Here is a 14,855-nt window from a genome sequence, read left to right as displayed (position 1 = left end):
AGCGAGTTGCCTGATTAAGGGCCTCGGGAACTGTGCAGAATGGAAAAGCCACGGACTCCATGGCTTCAGAATCTTCTTGGCTCCAAGAGTGTAGCAGCAAGAAGTTTATGACCTTCTCCAGGGACTTAATGTGTTCAGCCAACACTGATTAAGTGCCTACTATGTGCTATGTCCGAGAGATGTGGCCATGAGCCAGAGCCAAACTTCGACTCCAGGGAGGGGAGGCAGCGGGCAACAGAACAGAGCATAGCCTGATCTGAGCAGTGAAGGCTGGGGCTGGCAATGGGAGGGTGTGTGGGGGAGGGTGTGGGGGAGGGTGTGTGGGGGTGAGCTGGGGCTGGGCTGGCAGTGGGTGGGAGGGTGGGGGAGGGTGCGTGGGGGTGAGCCGGGGCTGGGCTGGCAGTGGGTGGGAGGATCTGGCAGTGGGAGGGTGTGTAGGGAGGGTGTGGGGGAGGGTGTGTGGGGGTGAGCTGGGGCTGAGCTGGCAGTGGGAGGGTGTGTGGGGGAGGGTGCGTGGGGGTGAGCCGGGGCTGGGCTGGCAGTGGGTGGGAGGATCTGGCAGTGAGAGGGTGTGTGGGTGGGCTGGGGCTGGGCTGGCAGTGGGTGGGAGGGTGTGTTCAGCTGGATTACCCCTGAGTTGAGCCTTGGGAATGAGGAGGGAGCTGATCAGGACTGATCCCCCCACTTGTCTCCTGCTTCCTCCTGACCCTCGTTTCCTTCCTTCATAATTTTGCCCTGAGACCAAGCTTTGTCTCTCAAATTTGGCATGTTGGTAGGCACCACTGCTGGGGTCTGGGATTCTGCATTTTGCCATGAGCTCGCAGATCATGCCCCTGACAATACCAGCCCAGGGAATGCACTGAACACAGTAAGACTCTGGAGGTGCAAGAGGAGAGGCATGGCCTGGGGTGTGATGGACGTGCAATGCCAGCCCATCAGAGAGTTACCTGAATCTATTTTCAGTACGCCCCCTCTCCTCCTGCCCTTGTAAACACAAGTGAGCTGAAGGATCAGCTGCTGGCCCCACTGCACACTGGAATCTGAGTCCCAGCCTGCAGTTCCTGACTGAATTGAAACTTGGCTTCCGCACCTGTGAGGCCTGGCAGAACCTGCAGGGCATTTGTGCAGGGTCCCCCCTCTAAGGAGGTCTCTGGATTTGGTGCCATCCTAGCGCCTCTGCTGGTGGCTTCCTGCCCTGCACTGCCCTCTGGTGGTCATCAAGAGCCTTTGCTGCCTCTCATTGACCTGACTGTATGGATCAGGTCTGTGATCCAGAAGCTGGAAAGTTGGCAAAAGGACCAGGCTACTGGGACCTGGCCCCACTCTGCAACCAGTGGAACCATCTGCTGCCTCCTTCCTGATATGCTGGCCCCATTTTTAATGCAGAGCCTTAAGAGTCAGCTGTGACCATGGGAAGGGGCAGGTGGACCAACCTCACAGCCCTTTCAGACAGGGTCGCTTGGAGATCCCCAGATAGCCACAGAGCTAGGAGCTGTATGAAGTACATTCTCCCACCTGCCTTCCGGGATCTCTTCTCTTTGAGCTCCTTGCATGCAAGTCTGTGTCAGGGTCTGCTCCGGTAAGAAGTGAGTCCAGGACCACGGCCAGTGAAACCACTTTATTTTGATGCTCATTGATGCAGGGTAGCAAGAAATGGGTGTGGGGAAAGATCCCTGGGCTGGATGCTGGGGGCGGGGGGAGCTTGGATTTGCACCTGTGGCCTTGGCGAGAAGAGGGTAGAACTAAAGGTTTGAGTGACTTTTAGAGCGCGTGGAAGCAGGACCTGAGGCCCAAGGCTGACCCTGTGGGGTAGGCCACACCCAGCTGGGCTGGCCTCAGATAGCGGGGTCCTTACGGGCCACCACAAAACAGATGCCCTCGCTGATGGAGAAGCTGGTCGAGTAGCTGAGACTGCGGTGGTCACACCTGAGCACCTGGCAGCCAGCATCTCGCACTGCCTGCTCCACCGTCTCCCTCTCCAGGTGGAGCCCAAAGAACTTCTTGTCGCCCACCATGTAGTACTGAGAGTGCAGAACGGCCATGGTAACCAGATGGCCACCCGGTTTTAGCAGGCCCACCAGGCCCCGCATGGCTGCCCGGTAGGCGTCCACATTGGCGCAGGCACTTTCCAGGGCCAGCAGGGTGAGCACGCAGTCAGCAGGAGGCACCTGGGCCGGCTCCAGTGGGTGAGGCTTGGTCACATCGCACTTCAGTAGCCTGGTCACCGTCCTCCGGAGCCGGGCCTCCTTCTCCTGCCACCTGCTCCTGTGCGGGGTGAAGGGAGTGGTCATGGGGAGGGGGCTGCATTGGGGGGTCACAGGAGTCCCCACCTGTACCTTCTGGACAGAGGCCTCCCCATCTAACCTCTTCTTTAAAAGAAAACACTATTCTCCCATTTTACGGATGAGAGAACTGAAGCCTGGATATGTTGAAGCGTCCTTGGCTTTGGGAGATAGTGGATTTTTATCCTTCACTCCTTACTTGGGCAACTTTGCCTAATAGTCATTATCCATGAATTTGGGGAACCTCTTCCCTATCGTCTCAAAATTTTGTTGTCGCCTGTTATGAAGACCCTGTGCGCCCCAGGCACGAAGTCCCCTTCCGCAGCTCTCCCTCACTCCTAGGGTCCCTGGCAGCCCCCAGTAGTCCCTGGCCCCGTTCCTGAGCTGGGACTATGTGTGTCTCAACTGTGTCGTATTTGTAGTTTCACATGGCTTTGTGCGGGCTTAGTTCACTCCTGACTCACACAGGCTCGACCCTTCTTGCTTCTGAAAATACCTTCATCATTCAGCTTCCTGGGAGGGGCTCCCCAAGGGGTTTTCGTATTCTGACTTCCTCCATGAGCTTCCCCTGCAGGTGCAGCCTCCTCCCACTGCGCCTGGCTGCTCTGTGGCCTTGGCATCCACCGATAGCTCCTGCAGTTCTGGTCATGCCCTTCCTGCCATTCCTTAGCCACCCAGGGATAGGGGAGACACGCCTTCTCTGTGACTCAGAATGGGGGGTCACCACAGTTGGTCTGCGCCCCCATCCCTGAAGGAAAAGCTGGTTTGTAGAAGGGAAATGAGGTCTGGGTGAGCTGGGCATCATGGGCGGCTTCCAGGAGGAGGTAAGACCAGGGCTGGTGCTGCACAATTTATGGAGCAGAGTAGGCAGCTATAGGGTTACAGGCAGGGTGGTAGCAGCAGGAGGGGGGTGGCTGATGCCATGGGGAGAGCCTGTTTAAGATGGGGCAGCAGGCAGTACCTGTCTCCCTCCAGCTCGCACACGTACTGCACGGCTGGGGACCAGTCGTAGGCTCCGGGCTCCTGGCTCAACCACCGCTGCAGCTCACGCAGGTTCTGCTCCGTGTAGTCCGTGGCGATGATCTCCCGGAAGGTCTCGCAGGCTGACAGCAGCTGGTAGATGGTGGGGCCTGAGCCTATGTCAATCAGGACATCACCGCCGATACCTCCTGCAGGGATAGCATCAGCCCGTCCAGCTGTGACCAGTGGAGGGGAGTCGCAGATCATCCCAGGAGCCTCCGGCCATACAGGGAGGGCTCCAGGTGGGCTGCAGTCTGGCACACATATCAGACATCCCCTTCTCGGGCTGCCCCTTGCATGCTGGTGAGACAAGTCCTATGGATCTCGCCAGCCTGGGGCCTGAGCTCCAGCCAGGCCCTGATGCTAGGTGGAACTTCCCACACAGTTGATGCCAGGTGGGATCGTTGTGTGCACAGTTGATGCTAGGTGGGATCGAGCCATACCGTTGTGGATAAGCACTGGGGGGCTGGGCAGGTGAGGAGGAAAGGAGCCCCAAAACGCTGCCCTCCACTGACCCCCTGCCTGGCCACCTGGCAGGCCCGGGACCAACAGCTCTCCCTCCCCCCAGGAAATCTCACATTTCCCTGGGAGCTTTCAGCTTCCTAGCCTTAGTCAGGTGGGTGTTGCTGGACACACCTTTCTTGGCCCTGACTTAGCGGATTAGGCAAGGTTTCAGGGTGTCCTTTGGTGTTGTGCAGTGTGCACCCTGCCCACCTGCATTCGATAGCCCCAGATCACTGAGTTTCAGTTCTGTGTGGCCCCGGGCAGTGGCTCATCCTCTTCCTGCGGTGTCCCAAGGGTCTTGAGGGTTAGCACTCTATAAACCGAGCCTTGGCTTGGCTTTGGGTATTTTGGATCAATTTTGTTTTTTACCACTGTGCGCGCGCGTGTGTGTGGTGTGTGTGTGTGTGTGTGTGTGTGTGTGTGTTTATGAGACACCCAGATTTTCTGAGACTCAAAAGCCCACAAAATCTGGCAAGGGGGGGGCCTCTCCGCAAAAACGGTGACAACCGTGCTTGGTGCTCCTGTCTCATTCTCGAGTGAAACTACTGATGCCTGCCAGGTTGTTGCTCTGGCTCCACACACGCTGTCACCTGGCGGCTATGCATTTGGGGGCAGGTTCATCCCAGGCGGCCAACAGAACAGAGAAAGGGTCAGGATCTCTTGTTTCCGCCTCCAGGGCCTCTGCCTCCCCCACTCCCAGAGAGAGGTCCCTCACTCACCTGCAGAGAAAGTTTGGAAGAGATTTTCCAGGTTAAATTTCAGGATCTCATTCTCAGCCACAGGGCCCGAGTCGAAGGCGTAGTAGGTGCGGAGATAGTCCCCGGGGTCAAACTCCTTGGTGTAGTCCTCGCCGCCTGCGTACAGCCTGTCTGCCATCCTGACTGTAGACTGCCACGTCCTTCCACTCTGGGCCTGCAGCAGCACCCCTGCTCTGCCAGCCCCATTCACAGGGCCCTCCCTCCCAGGAACAAGCTCGGGTTTCACACTTGGGGAGCTGTTGCGAAGGGGGTCATAATCCCTCCCCACTCAAGCCCCACACGTGCTGGGCTCCCAGCTCCCAGCAATGAGGTTTTGAGCAAAGGTGCTGCTCGGAAGAGTGGAGAAAGAGAGAGAGCAAGTGAGCACGCGGAGACAGACCCAGTGTCTGCAGCCACTCCGGATTGCCTGCCTCTTGGGCTTCCATGGGGAAACAAGAGTGGGAGTGGCAAGTCCTCTGGGGTGACAGCCCGGATGGTTGGCCGGGATTAGCGGGCTTGGCCTTGGAAACAACTTGTCCTCAGCTCACCTGCTTCCCACCCTCCCCCAACCCCTGCCCCGCAACCTTTAGCTTGTTTCCCCTGCTTGCTCTATGCACCTGATTATCCCAGCTCTTGTTTTTGAAGCATTGAGAAAAGACGACTGAGCCAGGGACCCCAGATGTGGACAGCAGGTTTAAGAAGTGGCGTCATATGTGAAAAGTACATGAGATAAAATGGCAGGGAGTTTACACACACACACACACACACATACACTCTCTCTCTCTCTCATGCGTGTGCACACAAGCGCACACGAGTACAAGAGAAACTGGGAAACCTGAATAAGATCATTGGATTGCACCCTCGTCATATCATGGCTGTGATCTCGTACTACTATTCCTGAAAAAAACATCATCCGTCTGACCAACAGGGAGAGCTGCCACCTGCTGGCTCACTCCCCACATGCCCACAGTGGCAGAGACTGGACCAGGTCACTGTTGGGAGCCGGGAACTCCAAGCGGATCTTCCATGTGGGTGAATCCTCCACGTGGGTGGCAGGGACGGAGGCACTTGATCCTGTTTCCCCTCCAGATTCTGCATTAGTAATCAAGAGTGGAACTGGGACTCGAACTCAGACAGTCTGATACTGGATGTCCCAAGCAGTAGTTTAACCTCTAGGCTAAATGCCTGCTCCCTTTGTTTCGAAAGGTGTTAGCACTGGCGGGCTGGGTACAGGGTGCATGGGGCTCTCTCCCATTCTTACACAGTCTCTCATAGGAACAGGTTTCAGATGGGTGGGTGTTGGGTGCAGCTGTTGGGAGGCCCTGGCTCTGATTCCGTCTCAATCACCTGCTCACACAGGCCCTGGGAGGCAGCAGAGGAGGGCTCAGATAGCCACCCACACAGGAGACCTTGACAGAGTTCCCAGTTTCTGATTTTGGTCTGGCCCAGCCCTAGCAGCAGGGGCTGGAGGGTATTGGAAAAGTGAACTAGCGGATGGAAAATCTCGCCTTAATCTGTGTCTCTCTGTTGATGTTTCTCGACCTTTCAAACAAATTAAAAGCAGTTATTTGGAAAACATGCTTTCAGTCACACTGCTCGGGTGGCTTGTTGTGTAATAACATGTGATAATGAAATCCCAATGACTGATATGGCGTATAAATGTGCTATCACGTGTCATTTCAAAATTCGCCTTAAAGAGACCTGAGGTAGCAGACTCTAGGGTCTTAGCTTGCGATGAGTTGTCACTCCATTGGAGTGGAAAGAGTAGGACAAAGAAAGACACCTTTGTGGGATGTCCCATACACATACGCAGCACCTGCTTCCTGCCAGAATCAGGTGAGGCACCTCCCGCCCCCTTCTTGGCAGCTGATAAAGCTATGGAAGCTAGGGGCAGCCTGACTGACCCACAGTATCCTGGTGCAAGCAGTGCTATCCAGATTCTAATTCAAATCCCTGTGCCTGAAGCCAAAGCAAAGTCTTCACCTTTAGCCTTCTGACCTACTGCCCTCTGACCAATCTGGCTCTGTCCCTCAGCTGAGCTGGCCCGCAGCACTGGTATGTTCAGGAGTCACAGGAAAGGGGGCCCCTGATGACACAGATTCTGAGGCCCTTAAGTGTTTGCCAGATCACACCGGGGCCACCACTCTGAGCAGGACAGTCCCTGAGTCCCAGCACTCAGAGTGGTGATAGTCAACACCAATTTGGGACAATTTCTCAACAATGTAACTACTGATGCACCTGCCATAATAATTGCTAACATTTTTATTGTGTAAAACGCAAATGTCTCCCTTTCCTGAAACTGGTGAGGCCTGGACTCTGGTGTTTCAGGGGGTGAGAAAAGAATCAGTTATGTGATAAAAGGTGATAACACACCTGTGGATTCAGTAGGAAGAAAATAGATGTTGGCCCAAGCTACTGATGCAATTTTATGTTGGAACCTCCTGCACGTGAAGCAAGCTGGTGATGACAGTGCTGAGGGCAGCGTGTGTGTTGAGGGGTTTCTGCACACGTGTACCTGGGCAGGTTGTGCAGGCCTGAAGCTCCCAGCCCCTGCCTTATTTTCCCAGCACCATCTTGCATCACTTCTGGGAGGGTTAGCTCCGTGGCTTGGCAAGCACAATTGGTTTAATTGCTCCCTCTAGAGGTTGACTTGTAGCTGTTACTTAAAAAAAATAAAACGTGGGGCCGGCACTGTGGTGTAGTGAATAAAGCTGATGCTTGTGATGCCAGCTGCTCCACTTCCAACACACCTCCCTGCTTATGGGAAAAAGAGCAGAGAATGGCCCAAGTGTGTGGCCCTCTACCACCCACCTGGGAGACCTGGAATAATCTCCTGGCTTCTGCCTGGGCCAGTCCCAGCTATTGCAACCATCTGAGGAGTGAACCAGTGGATAGAAAATCTCTCTCTTTTTCTGTCTCTCCCTCTCAATCTGTGTAATTCTGACTTTAGAATGAATAAGCAAAATCTAAAAATCTGTCAAATACAGTGAGCATACGCCCCCATCCCCTAATATGGTGGAGGGCAGCCAAAGTTCAGAAAAGAAAAACTTACCCTGGGAAGGAAATGGGCTTATCATCTTTCCTTGGGGCTTGTAACTATTTCAGCCCCTGCTGGCTGCATGGGCAATGGCCTGGGTGCATGCCAACACAGCGTGTAGCTCAGTGTGTATGGGGGAGCAATGTTAGGCGTATTCAGGGAAGCTGGTCAAACCTTATCAGTAATTGCATATACATATACAGTTTTATGTTAGTTCCTTTAGCTGCCTTATAGCATTTAGACATCCAATCAAAAATATGTGTAATTGTATTTGTGGGACAAAGAAGATTAAAAAGGTAACTGAGGAAATATTCTTTATTATTCAAGGCTCAGTCTTTTCAGATGCAAACTCAACTGAACCATATGTCAATAATAATCATTGTGAAGTACGGTCACGAGACAGAGTCACTTTGGTTCAGGCCTATATAAGCTTGCTAATCTGCTCTTCATGCTTTTGTACAAAATGCTTTGCCAGCTTCCTGCTTTTGGGGCCAAAGCACACAGTATAACATGCCCTGCCAGTAACTCTCGGTTTCACAAATTAATAATGTTAAGATTGGCTTCACCCATTGTTCTCATGGCTAACTCTTGTGGCTGCCCAAATCACTTGGTTCCCATAACTGCATAACCCACTCTTTCTATAAAAACCTATGTAACCCTCACCTTGGGGTCACTCTCTGAAGGAAAGGAAAGCTGACCCCAGTTGGTTGGTCTGTTTACCTGCCTCCTTAGTACACTTTGCTGCTTTGCAGAGTTGTCTGGGCTGCACTTCTTAGGGAGAGACTTGTTTTGGATGCAACATGATAATAATAACACTAATAATAATATTTCCTGTTAAAGGCTTTGGCATCTCATCTCTCAGTTCATGAATCCCGTAACACTATTTCATTTCCTAAATACCTGTTACAGCCAGGACTGGTCTGGGACAAAGGTGGGAGCTTGGAATTGAGTCCAGGTCTCCCAGGTGGATGGCTGGGACATCACTGTTGTTTTACAGGGTGCACCTTAGCAGGGAGCTGGAGTCAGGAGTCGGAGCTGAGCATCAGACTCAGAGATCCTGCTGTGCCCAGTGATATCCTAACAACATGTTAGGATGAAACTTGCTCCTGTGGATTTTTGTCATTGCAAATCATGCTGTAATCAGTCTCCCGTATGCATTAGTATCTCTGTCTTTTGGTTTGTGGGTTTAGAATGGACTCACTGAGTCATGGCTTGAAAACTTTTCATATCAATAGTTTAGTGCAAATAATTGTTGAATCAGTTTTGCACAAGGAAAAGGTTTTGTTTTTTAATCTGTAAGCAATTTTTATTTATTTGAAAGGCACAGTTACAGAGAGGGAGGGAGAGCGAGAGAGGAAGAGGAGAAAGGGAGCGATCGTCCATTTACTGGTTCACTTCCCAGATGGTTACAATGGGTAGGGTTGGGCCAGAATGAAGCCAGGAGCCCAGAACTCCATCTGAGTCTCTCACATGGAGTGATGGGATCCCAAGGACCCAATACCCAGCTCTGTTCCTGACTTTATCTTCCTGCTTATATAGACCCTGGGAGATAGCTGTGATGGCTTGAGTAGTTGGGCCATCTTCCACTGCTTTCGCAGACATTAGCAGGAAAGGGGTCCTCACGTGGGTGCAGGAATCCAGTGGCTTCAACTGTTGATCACCTGCTGCTCCCCAGTAGCCACATCCGCAGGAAGCTGGAGTGTGGAGTTTGGGGTCTCCACAGGCAGCTTGCCTGCTAGGCCAGGAGCCAGCAGAGTTGGAGTGAGCTGGCTCACCTTCTGTAATGCAGATGCCCCTCATTCAGATCATCTACGACTGTTCTTTCATAAGCAAGGAGGAACTGGAGTTCTGCAGGCACATGAGCCTGGACTTGAGCCACAGTGTTGGATGTTTCTTGGTCTTCCATCTGCTTAACTCTGCACGGTGCCAGCCTATTGCTCATGCTACATCTCGCAGTCTGGGTGCACATCTTAACTATTCTGCTTCCTTACACCAGGCTGGCTGGTGTGGGCTCCTGTGGCTTCTCTATCCGGCACACATGATGCTCAGCGCCATCTCGCCCCCAAGCCCTGCTCAGGTTATGTAATGCCAGCTCTGCAATTTTTGACGTTCCCAGGCCGTGGTCCTAGGTCCAGCCCTCAGTGGCAGGGGCTGCTGGGGTAAGTGACTGCAGCCTGAGCTGGCCAGGGTGCAGGCTGCTGCTGGGCTGTTTGTTTACTTTAGAGCAGAACAAGATATTCTCGTCTTTCCCACTTCCAGGGCGGCAGCCAGGACCTCCAGAGCAGCAGCAGAGTCATTTCTGCCTGACTGAGAGCCAAGTCACAGGCATGTCCCAGTGCCAAAAGAGGAGACCAGGCTTTTCTCTCTCTGTGGGAGGTTTTCATAATCTATACCCATTGTAGAGAGAGGTACACTGAGGCCCCAGAGCTAACTTACCCAGGATCACACAGTGTGGCAGCTGCCAAAATCCTGGCCATCCTGCATTCTGATTGCGCTTCTTTGTGTTGGTTCCTAGAGGACAATGGAGGAAATTTGTGATTCACCCAGTGGCCTGGGATGCTGACTAACCCTTGCCATCCTCCTCCACCAGTCCATTCCGGCACAGGGTTCTGAGTATTACTTTTCAGGGTTGGGCTGCACAGACATCCCTTAGATACCTCCTGATCACTAGGGCACTGGCTGGGCCTGCTCAGGTGCTCAGGAGAGAGCTATGGTCCTCACAGCTGGAAGTGGGCATGCAGATGGAAGAGTGGAGGATCTGACAACTGCTCCAACCACCCCAGAAATGAGAGTTGACCTCAGGGAGGGGTGCGTTCACTTGCTCCTGATGGACATGGTTCAGTTCCTGATGATCCAGGGTGTCTGCAGCTCTGGCTCTGGCACAATTAAAGGTTCCTGGGTTTTCCTCCCCTGCCTTCCCGCAAGGAAAACACTCAAGAACACATGGAAGTGGGAGGAGTGTGGAGGGTGAGACTGATTAGTGGATGTGGGAAGAGCACAGAGCTGAGACTGGGACTCTGGGGGTGGAGTCTGCAGCCCAGGAGCCCTTATAAGACCCGGGACAGGCAGGACTGGTATGTACTCATGACCACCATGGAAGGCGGCTTCACCGGGGGCGAGGAATACCAGAGGAACTTCCTGCCAGGGGACTACCTGGCCACCTACTACAAATTCGATGGCGGCTCCTCACCGGAGTCAGAGATGCTCAAGTTTAACATGGAGTGTTTGCATCAGACCTTTGGCCCTGGTGAGCACAGGTCTCTACTCTCCCCTGCATGGGGATGTGGGTGGAGAAGGGGAGGGGGGAGGAGGTGCCCCAGGGCTGGGCAGCCACAGGGCTTTATTGCTGGAGGGGAGATCTGCCTGCCAGCGGGGGATCAGGACACACAGTACCCAGGGCACAGCCCCCAGTGGTCCCCACACTGCTCTCTTCTTGCACTTTTGATCTCCAGGGAGACACAGACAAGGCTCAAGCCCAGCCTATGCCTTGCACAACCAGGGCCCTGAGGCCCCAAGAAGGCCAAGGGCAGACAGTAGGATGGTGATGGGATGCAGTGTGCAGTCCTGACTTGGCTCTGCGCCTCGGGAGTGCTGGGTGGGCTCTCAGCACCTGGCTGCGCTCTCAGCACCTGGCTGCCAGCCTGCAGGCTGATATCGGAGGTCTTGACTGGACCATTTGTAGGAGTGTGATGGCCTCTATCTGTCTCTTGGCAGTAACCACCTGTCTCCCATCACGGGGACCTAGTGACTTGTTTCTGTCTTCTGGGCAAGCACAGCCATGCCCTCCCTTGGGGTGCTTGGTTAGGAAGCAGTTGGGGTGTCACCTCATGGCTGGGCTAACAGGGGAAGGTACAACTCAGAGGACAGCCTGGTTGCAAGTAGACCCTCAGGCAGGCAGCTCCAGTCTGGCAACGGAATCCTGGACATCACACCTCATTTCAGCTGCCAGGCCACTCTCCACTCACCCCTGGGCTCGTCCCGAGTCTCTACCTGCTCCTGAGCCCCAGCTTCCTGGGCCTGAAGACCACCAGTTAGGACCAGACAGCCAACATGGACATGCCCTGGCCCCCATCGGCCTGAAACTACTGCCCCCACCTGCAGGACGGCTTCTCAGAGTACTCCTGCCGGGTTCTGAGGTTCTTGGCCTCTGTACAATGCTGGGCTCCTTGTAACTATTCTCAGACTCTATTTTCACATTTGTAAAATGGGCTAAGGGTGGTGGTCTGGAGGGAGGTCCTGGGGTCTAAGGGAACATGAATGCATACACAACTCTTGTTGTGGGGCTAGTCCAGCCGTGGTAACCTGAGAGCAGGACCAATGTGTGTGTCCTCCCTCACTTGTCCGTCTGTCCAGGGTCTGGTTTCTTTAACCTGCCCCTTGGCCGTCTTTGAGACCCCTTTCCTTGTCACAGGGGGCCTCCAAGGAGACACACTGATCGACATCGGCACGGGCCCAACCATCTACCAAGTTCTCTCTGCCTGTGAGTCCTTCAAAGACATCACTCTGTCTGACTTCACTGACCGCAACCGGGAGGAGCTGGACAAGTGGCTGAAGAAGAGGCCGGGGGCCTATGACTGGACGCCGGCACTGAAGCTCGCCTGCGAGCTGGAAGGGGACAGGTGGGGTTCATGGCGCCGAGCTCAGGGCAGGGTACTTGCGGGATGGACACCAGCCTCCTCTCTCAGAGGTCTCTCTGGGTCTCAGTGGTTCCTGATCTCCCAGGACAGGACCAGATGCCTTAGGGAGGAGGGGGGTTGAGATAGAGCAGATGGTGTCAAGTTCTGGGGTCAGGGGACTGTGCTGAGATGGGAGACAGCCAAGACCACTAATGACCACATGCTAGGAGCCTGCCTGCCTTTGCCTTCCATCAATTTTTCTACCTCCCTTCCTCTCATCTATACAACCAGTCACTGATCCACCCATTCACCTATCCTTTCTCCTCCAGTATGCCTGAGATTCTATTACAAATGACACAACCCCCCACCCAACCTGACATATCTGTGCTTCTCCTACTTCTTTGCCTCCCCCACGCCCAAAGCAATTGCTATAAGTGTGTGTGTGTGTGTGTGTGTGTGATTCCTTTCCATTAAAAAAAAGAAGAAAAAAAGAAAACTTGAGCCCGGTGCAGTAGCCTAGCAGCTAAAGTCCTCACCTTGCATGCACCGGGATCCCATATGGGCTCCGGTTCTAATTCTGGTGGCCTTGCTTCCCATTCAGCTCCCTGTTTGTGGTCTAGGAAAGCAGTGGAGGATTGCCCAAAGCCTTGGGACCCTGTACCTGCGTGGGTGACCCAGAAAAGGCTCTGGGCTCCTGGCTTTGGATTGGCTCAGCTCCAGCCGTTGCAGCCACTTGGCGGGGTGGGGGGGGAGTTGATCATTGGATGGAAGATTTTTCTCTCTGTCCTTCCTCTACTCTGTGTATCTAACTTTGCAATAAAAATAAAATAAATCTTTAAAAAGCAAACTTGTCACATCTTCACGTCTCACCTTAGAACCTTCCAAACCTGAATTGCTCTGTGCTATTTTCTGGCCCTGCTTTTCACCTCTCAGCATTGCATTTTAAAGACAGTGATGCCCTTATGTGGTTTGCCGCCATAGCATTCACCTGTTCATCCAACAGTGTTGATTGACTACCCGATCCATTCTCAGGCTCCTTGGAGAGGAGGCTGGCATGGAGTTGGAGAGTGCTTGTTCTGGCCCATTCTCCCTGACCATCTTCCTGCCTGGGACATTGAGGCAACTGGAGAGTAGTCTGCTAGCATCTGCAAGGTCACCCAGAGACTTAGGTCAGCAACACTCTGGGGACTTAGGGATGGCCATGATGGACTGGGAACTCCCTGCAGACTTGACTGGCTTGAACCCTACCCTTCTTTTGGCAGTGGCCGGTGGCAGGAGAAGGCAGAGAAGCTGCGTGCCGTGGTGAAGCGGGTGCTGAAGTGCGATGCCAACCTGGGCAACCCCCTGGCACCCGTGACGTTGCCCCCGGCCGACTGCGTGCTCACCCTGCTGGCCATGGAGTGCGCCTGCTGCAGCCTGGATGCCTATCGCGCTGCACTGCGCAACCTGGCCTCGCTGCTCAAGCCGGGTGGCCACCTGGTGACCACTGTCACGCTTCAGCTCTCATCCTACATGGTGGGTGAGCGCAAGTTCTCCTGCGTATTCCTGAGGAAGGAGGAGGTGGAGCAGGCTGTGCTGGACGCTGGCTTTGACATTGAGAGGCTCCTGCATAGTGCCAGGAGCTACTCGGCCAGCACTGCTCCCAACAAGGGCCTGTGTTTCATCGTGGCCCGCAAGAGGTCTGGGCCCTAAGGCCACCCCTGGCTGCCGGCTGGAAGTGCTGGACCTCCTCCCCAGGGGCTGACATCCTGGCCTTGGGCTCCAGAGCTTGTAGCATAGCTGGCTTTAGACTCTCAGATTGGAATGTTCCCTCTGCTAACAAGCTGTGCTTAGATGCCGTTTGACACCGGATGGTCGTTGCTCAGATTGCCAAAAATACAAAATTTCTAGGCAGGGGCGTATCAGAAAGCCTTGCACAACTCGCTTCCCACAAAGAAAGGCCTTGATTTGTGCCTGTTGACCATTTCCGAGGCAAGCCAACCATGGTGAACTTTGAGCTGCCAGCGGTTTAGCAACTGACTCCCAGAGCTCAGAAACATGTTACATTCGCCTTTCGTAACCCGATGGGAGTCAGCTTGGCTGTATTGCTGCCTTCAGGCCAGTGCTGGCAGATGTAATGCATGAAAACACAGAGTGGCCCGTTAACTGACGTGTAAGTCAACAACATCAAAGGTTTTAGGATTCGTGTGCCCTCCAAATTGCACGGAATACGCTTACCCTATGTCATGATTTGCTGTTGGTGCGAAATGTAAATCTGATAGGTGTCCTGTGCAAAGGCACCTCAAAAAGTCCATGGATAATAGGAATGATTTTTAAAAAGATTTTATTTATTTTTTTAATTGGAAAGGCAGACTTACACAAAGGAGAGACAGAGAAAGATTTTCTGCCCACTAGTTCACTCCCCAAGTGGCTTCAATGGCCCAAGCAGAGCTGATCTGAAGCCAGGAGCCTCTTTTGAGTCTCCCACATGGGTACAAGGTTTTGGCCATCCTCTACTGCTTTCCTAGGCCATAAACAGGGAGCTGGATGGGAAGTAGGACAACCGGGACAGGAATTGGCACCCATGTGGGACTCCGGTGCATACAAGGTGAGGACTTTAGCCACTAAGCTACCGTGCCAGGCTCCAGGAATGATGTTTATTTCAGTGTAAGGACATGAG

The 14,855-nt window shown here is 53.7% G+C and overlaps 2 protein-coding genes across 3 annotated transcripts; one reads left to right on the top strand and one right to left on the bottom strand.

Annotated features, from left to right (window-relative positions):
• Positions 1-1,616: 1,616 nt before the first annotated feature.
• Positions 1,617-4,797, bottom strand: LOC101526879 (indolethylamine N-methyltransferase-like). Its single transcript, XM_004582544.2, has 3 exons — positions 4,526-4,797; positions 3,244-3,451; positions 1,617-2,265 (listed from the first exon to the last, which is right to left on the bottom strand). The coding sequence occupies exons 1-3, from the start codon at positions 4,680-4,682 to the stop codon at positions 1,836-1,838; spliced, it is 795 nt and encodes a 264-aa protein (XP_004582601.2). The 5' UTR covers positions 4,683-4,797; the 3' UTR covers positions 1,617-1,835.
• A 5,857-nt stretch (positions 4,798-10,654) lies between these two features.
• On the top strand, positions 10,655-14,527 carry INMT (indolethylamine N-methyltransferase). 2 transcript variants are annotated; one of them, XM_058678076.1, is made up of 3 exons: positions 10,655-10,827; positions 11,973-12,199; positions 13,459-14,527. In XM_058678076.1, the coding sequence occupies exons 1-3, from the start codon at positions 10,756-10,758 to the stop codon at positions 13,886-13,888; spliced, it is 729 nt and encodes a 242-aa protein (XP_058534059.1). In that variant the 5' UTR covers positions 10,655-10,755; the 3' UTR covers positions 13,889-14,527. The 2 variants fall into 2 exon arrangements, with proteins under 2 accessions (XP_058534059.1, XP_004582455.2); XM_004582398.4 differs by having other exon boundaries at positions 10,659-10,827; positions 11,992-12,199.
• The last annotated feature ends 328 nt before the right edge of the window (positions 14,528-14,855 follow it).

Source organism: Ochotona princeps, chromosome 20 (genome assembly GCF_030435755.1).
Source record: "Ochotona princeps isolate mOchPri1 chromosome 20, mOchPri1.hap1, whole genome shotgun sequence".
In the NCBI taxonomy this organism is placed as follows: domain Eukaryota; kingdom Metazoa; phylum Chordata; class Mammalia; order Lagomorpha; family Ochotonidae; genus Ochotona; species Ochotona princeps.
This window is presented reverse-complemented; position numbering and strand designations above follow the sequence as displayed.